Source organism: Salmo salar, chromosome ssa26, assembly GCF_905237065.1.
Source record: "Salmo salar chromosome ssa26, Ssal_v3.1, whole genome shotgun sequence".
Classification (NCBI taxonomy): domain Eukaryota; kingdom Metazoa; phylum Chordata; class Actinopteri; order Salmoniformes; family Salmonidae; genus Salmo; species Salmo salar.
The window spans coordinates 55131487-55137894 of record NC_059467.1 but is presented as its reverse complement, the minus strand read 5'-3'; the positions used below and the strand labels follow the sequence as shown (position 1 = coordinate 55137894).

The 6408-nt window shown below is 47.3% G+C and overlaps 1 protein-coding gene and 1 long non-coding RNA gene across 3 annotated transcripts in view; both read right to left on the bottom strand.

Annotated features, from left to right (window-relative positions):
• Nucleotides 1–436: 436 nt before the first annotated feature.
• Nucleotides 437–6408, bottom strand: part of LOC106588063 (aminopeptidase N) — a 47655-nt gene continuing 41683 nt past the window's right edge. For both annotated transcript variants that reach the window (XM_045708629.1, XM_045708630.1), the window contains 3 exons: nucleotides 6126–6266; nucleotides 2325–2406; nucleotides 437–808 (listed from right to left, as the gene is read on the bottom strand). In XM_045708629.1, the coding sequence (XP_045564585.1) occupies nucleotides 656–808; nucleotides 2325–2406; nucleotides 6126–6266 (376 nt within the window). In that variant the 3' untranslated portion in view covers nucleotides 437–655. The remainder of the gene's footprint in view (nucleotides 809–2324; nucleotides 2407–6125; nucleotides 6267–6408) is intronic.
• LOC123730773 (uncharacterized) overlaps nucleotides 6273–6408 on the bottom strand; it is a 1096-nt gene continuing 960 nt past the window's right edge. Inside the window, exon 3 of the long non-coding RNA XR_006762207.1 lies at nucleotides 6273–6408. This exon is cut by the window's right edge and continues 660 nt beyond it. This is a non-coding gene — a long non-coding RNA (uncharacterized lncRNA).

Here is a 6408-nt window from a genome sequence, read left to right as displayed (position 1 = left end):
AGCTGGCTCAGTGCAGTCTCTGTAACACAGGGCATTCTGGGACATTCTAAGACCCATCTCATGCTATTTAGTAAAATGCCAGTTTCAGAGGGACGATGACAGAGAGGATATAGACCACTAATGAAGGGAGATACTGTCAGTTTCAGAGGGATGATGTAAACTCTCCTCTCCTCTCCTCTCCTCTCCTCCTCTCCTCCTCTCCTCCCATCTCTCCTCTCTCCTCCTCTCCTCCTTCCTCTCCTCTCCTCTCCTCTCCTCTCCTCTCCTCTCCTCTCCTCTCCTCTCCTCTCCTCTCCTCTCCTCTCCTCTCCTCTCCTCTCTTCCTGTCTTGTAGAGTTCTTCTTTAAAGACTGATTATAAAGCTGATCCTGTCTGACTTCACAGTCTCCTGACTCAAACTTCTCAATTTTTTTTACACAATGCAATATATTCTATACATTTTTACAAATGTAAACTTTATTGGTTCTCAGTAAAGATTCTTAGCAAATATTTCAGAAAAATAATTAATTCTAAATTATTAAACATACCTGCATTCTCCAAATATAAATTTAATCTCCAAACAGTCCACAAATACATTTATGCTGAATTAACAGTGAACCATGTGAGGATGTCTTTCTTTGGTTCTCTCCAGGGCCTGGTCCACAGTATTAATCATTTATGCTGAATTAACAGTGAACCATGTGAGGATGTCTTTCTTGTTCTCTGCGACCCACTTCATGTTGGCTTTGGTTCTCTCCAGGGCCTGGTCCACTGCTAGTGTGGCTGAACCAAAACCCTGCTCTGCATTCTCCTCAATGAACTGCTGCAACTATAGGACCAGAGAATGTACAGGTTATTAAGACAGTATTAACCTATAAGATCAGATAATGGACAGGTTATTAAGACAGTATTAATCTATAGGACCAGAGAATGGACAGGTTATTACGACAGTATTAATCTATAGGACCAGATAATGGACAGGCTATTAAGACAGTATTAATCTATAAGACCAGAGAATGGACAGGTTATTAAGACAGTATTAATCTATTGGACCAGAGAATTGACAGGTTATTAAGACAGTATTAATCTATAGGACCAGATAATGGACAGGTTATTAAGACAGTATTAATCTATAGGACCAGATAATGGACAGGTTATTAAGACAGTATTAATCTATAGGACCAGAGAATGGACAGGTTATTAAGACAGTATTAATCTATTGGACCAGATAATGGACAGGTTATTAAGACAGTATTAATCTATAGTACCAGAGAATGGACAGGCTATTAAAACAGTATTAATCTATAGGACCAGAGAATGGACAGGCTATTAAGACAGTATTAATCTATTGGACCAGATAATGGACAGGTTATTAAGACAGTATTAATCTATAGGACCATAGAATGGACAGGCTATTAAGACAGTATTAACCTATAGGACCAGAGAATGGACAGGTTATTAAGACAGTATAAATATACAGGACCAGAGAATGGACAGGCTATTAAGACAGTATTAATCTATAGGACCAGAGAATGGACAGGTTATTAAGACAGTATTAATCTATTTCTGAAAGGGAAGGGACATTTGGCCCATGTTTGCCTGGGAGTTTCTGTTTCCTAGATGACGACAGTATTAATCTATAGGACCAGAGAATGGACAGGTTATTAAGACAGTATTAATCTATAGGACCAGAGAATGGACAGGTTATTAAGACAGTATTAATCTATAGGACCAGAGAATGGACAGGCTATTAAGACAGTATTAATCTATAGGACCAGATAATGGACAGGTTATTAAGACAGTATTAATCTATAGGACCATAGAATGGACAGGCTATTAAGACAGTATTAACCTATAGGACCAGATAATGGACAGGATGTTAAGACAGTATTAATCTATAGGACCAGATAATGGACAGGTTGTTAAGACAGTATTAACCTATAAGACCAGAAAATTGACAGGTTATTAAGACAGTATAAATATACAGGACCAGAGAATTGACAGGTTATTAAGACAGTATTAATGTATTTCTGAAGGGGACATTTGGCCCATGTTTTTCCTGAGAGTTTCTGTTTCCTAGATGACGACAGCATCCACCCTGACTAGATCCATTAAATGTTTGGAAGCATCCGGACCACCAGTGTGCTGCTGTTTTTTTTTCTTTTCGTTAACCAGACTTTTCTTTTTTTTCTCCTCTCATTTTACCTGTTATTAACGCGTAAGGAGGTAACACTTTTATAATGTTAATTATAGCAGCATGACATCACCAAGCAGGAAGACAACTGGACGTCCGGGGGGTTCGATCGCAGTCGCGCAGAAACACAGAAGCTCTGAATGACCTTTACCTGTTTCAGTTCAAACTCTGAGGAGAAGCGCCTGGTGATGCCTTCAATGAGCCGTGCGAAGGACAACGACCCCCCTCCGTAACTACAACATGAGAAGACATAAATATGGTCAAAATTCAACACGTTAAAAAAAGTCATTGACAAAGTCCCAAGCCAAAGACTGGCCTACAACATGACCCTATATGCCACTACATCTGACCAGAGGTAGTGAACTATATAGGGATTAGGGTGCCACTACTGTTGACCAGAGGTAGTGTACTATATAGGGATTAGGGTGCCACTACTATTGACCAGAGGTAGTGTACTATATAGGGATTAGGGTGCCACTACATTTGACCAGAGGTAGTGTACTATATAGGGATTAGGGTGCCACTACTATTGACCAGAGGTAGTGTACTATATAGGGATTAGGGTGCCACTACTATTGACCAGAGGTAGTGTACTATTGTAACGCCCTGGCCATAGAGAGGGGTTTTTTGTTCTTTATTTTGGTTAGGCCAGGGTGTTACATTGGGTGGGCGTTCTATGTTCCTTTTTCTATGTTTTGGTATTTCTTTGTTTTGGGCCATGTGTGTGGCTCCCAATCAGGCACAGCTGAAGCTCGTTGCTGCTGATTGGGAGTCACACATAAGGAGCATGTTTTTCCTTTGGGTTTTGTGGGTAATTGTTTCTGTTTTGAGTATTTTCCTAACAGGACTGTTTGCTGTCGTTTTTGTTCATTTTGTAGTGTTCTCTTGTTTGTTGAATTAAAATTCTAATGATGAACACATCCTCTGCTGCACCTTGGTTCCCTCTTCCAGACAGCCGTTACAGAATTACCCACCAACAACGGACCAAGCAGCAGAGGAAGGAGCAGCACCAGGAGAAAGGCTATCTGGAGTCATGGACTTGGGAGGAAATCCTGGACGGGAAAGGACCATGGACTCAAGCTGGGGATTATCGCCGCCCACAGTGGGAGATCGAGGCGGCGAGAGCTGAGAGGCGCTGGTATGAGGAGAGGGAGCGCAACGGACACGGGAGGCAGCCCCACTATTTTTTGGGGGGGGGGCACACGGGGAGATTGGCGGAGTCAGGTGGTAGACCTAAGCCAACTCCCCGTGCTTACCGGAAGCAGCGTGGTACTGGTAAGACACCGTGTTATGCTGTGGAGCGCACGGTGTCCCCAGTGCGCGTTCAAAGCCCGGTGCGCTACATACCAGCCCCCCGCAAGTGCCATGCGAGTGCAGGCATCGAGCCAGGGCGGATGGTGCCAGCTCAGCGCGTCTGGTCTCCAGTGCGCCTCCTCGGTCCAGGTTATCCTGCGCCGGCGTTGCGCACTGTGTCTCCAGAGCGCTGGGAGGGTCCAATTCGCCCAATGCCTGCTCTCCACCCGTGCCGGGCCAAAGTGGGCATTCAGCCTGGAGTGTGGGTAAAGAGTGTCCGTACCAGAACTCCAGTGCTCCCCCACAGCCCGGTTTATCCTGTGCCTCCTCCTCGGACCAGGCCTCCAGTGGGTCTCCCCATCCTGGTCCATCCTGTGCCACCTCCCAGGACCAGGCCTTCAGTGGGTCTCCCCATCCTGGTCCATCCTGTGCCACCTCCCAGGACTAGGCCTCCAGTGGGTCTCACCAGTCAACAGTCGTCAGAGCTGCCCGCCAGTCAACAGTCGTCAGAGCTGCCCGCCAGTCAACAGTCGTCAGAGCTGCCCGCCAGTCAACAGTCGCCAGAGAGGTCAGACTGCGCTGAACTGCCGGAGTGGCCAGACTGCGCTGAACTGCCGGAGTGGCCAGACTGCCCTGAACTGCCGGAGTGGCCAGACTGCCCTGAACTGCCGGAGTGGCCAGACTGCCCTGAACTGCCGGAGTGGCCAGACTGCCCTGAACTGCCGGAGTGGCCAGACTGCCCTGAACTGCCAGAGTGGCCAGACTGCCCTGAACTGCCAGAGTGGCCAGGGACGCCCGCCAGCCCGGTGAGTCCTGTGCCTACGCCTAGGGCCAGGCCTCTGTCATGTCTCCCCAGCCTGGTGAGTCCTGTGCCTGTGCCCAGGGCCAGGCATCCATCATGTCTCCCCAGCCTGGTGAATCCTGGGTCAGTGCCGTCGGAGCCGCCAGGGTCGCCCGCCAGCCGGGCGCAACCATCGCCGGCCGCCAGCCGGGCGCAACCAGGGTCGCCCGCCAGCCGGGCGCAGCCATCGCCGCCCGCCAGCCGGGCGCAGTCAGCGTCGCCCACCAGACCTTCGGCGCGGCCAGGTGCGCCACCTAAGAGGGCGACGCCAAGGGTGGAGCAGAGGCCACGTCCCGCACCTGAGCCGCCGCCGTAAGAAGGCCCACCCGGACCCTCCCCTTCAGTGTCAGGTTTTGCGGCCGGAGTCCGCACCTTGGGGGGGGGGTACTGTAACGCCCTGGCCATAGAGAGGGGTTTTTTGTTCTTTATTTTGGTTAGGCCAGGGTGTTACATTGGGTGGGCGTTCTATTTTCCTTTTTCTATGTTTTGGTATTTCTTTGTTTTGGGCCGTGTGTGTGTGGCTCCCAATCAGGCACAGCTGAAGCTCGTTGCTGCTGATTGGGAGTCACACATAAGGAGCATGTTTTTCCTTTGGGTTTTGTGGGTAATTGTTTCTGTTTTGAGTATTTTCCTAACAGGACTGTTTGCTGTCGTTTTTGTTCATTTTGTAGTGTTCTCTTGTTTTTTGAATTATAATTCTAATGATGAACACATCCTCTGCTGCACCTTGGTCCCCTCTTCCAGACAGCCGTTACAACTATATAGGGATTAGGGTGCCACTACATCTGACCAGAGGTTGTGTACTATATAGGGATTAGGGTGCCACTACATCTGACCAGAGGTAGTGTACTATATAGGGATTAGGGTGCCACTACATCTGACCAGAGGTAGTGTACTATATAGGGATTAGGGTGCCACTACATCTGACCAGAGGTAGTGTACTATATAGGGATTAGGGTGCCACTACATCTGACCAGAGGTAGTGTACTATATAGGGATTAGGGTGCCACTACTTTTGACCAGAGGTAGTGTACTATATAGGGATTAGGGTTCCACTACATCTGACCAGAGGTAGTGTACTATATAGGGATTAGGGTGCCACTACATCTGACCAGAGGTAGTGTACTATATAGGGATTAGGGTGCCACTACATCTGACCAGAGGTAGTGTACTATATAGGGATTAGGGTGCCACTACTTTTGACCAGAGGTAGTGTACTATATAGGGATTAGGGTGCCACTACTTTTCACCAGAGGTAGCGTACTATATAGGGATTAGGGTGCCACTACATTTGACCAGAGGTAGTGAACTATATAGGGATTAGGGTGCCACTACATTTGACCAGAGGTAGTGTACTATATAGGGATTAGGGTGCCACTACATTTGACCAGAGGTAGTGTACTATATAGGGATTAGGGTGCCACTGCTGTTGACCAGAGGTAGTGTACTATATAGGGATTAGGGTGCCACTACATCTGACCAGAGGTAGTGTACTATATAGGGATTAGGGTGCCACTACATTTGACCAGAGGTAGTGTACTATATAGGGATTAGGGTGCCACTACATTTGACCAGAGGTAGTGTACTATATAGGGATTAGGGTGCCACTGCTGTTGACCAGAGGTAGTGTACTATATAGGGATTAGGGTGCCACTACATCTGACCAGAGGTAGTGTACTATATAGGGATTAGGGTGCCACTACATTTGACCAGAGGTAGTGTACTATATAGGGATTAGGGTGCCATTTGGGACGTAAACATTAGAATGAATAACAGCCAATACATTACAGCGTTATAGACGTGATGGATCCTACTCACTCATTAAACAAGTGGTCCCAGTTGGTTCTGACAAAGTCCCAAGCCAAAGACTGGCCCACAACATTACCAGCAATGTACACAATGGTGAATGTGGCATCCTGTTTCCGAATCTTCTCTGGATCCAGGCAGTAGTTCAGATACCTGAAACCCAAACACACAGATCAGATCCATCCTGAATGATCCTTCACAACCACACCGACCAACTAATACTATTCCATTCCTACACACTGCATTACTTTGACCAGAACCCATAGGGCTCATAGAGGACACATAGAGGGCTCAT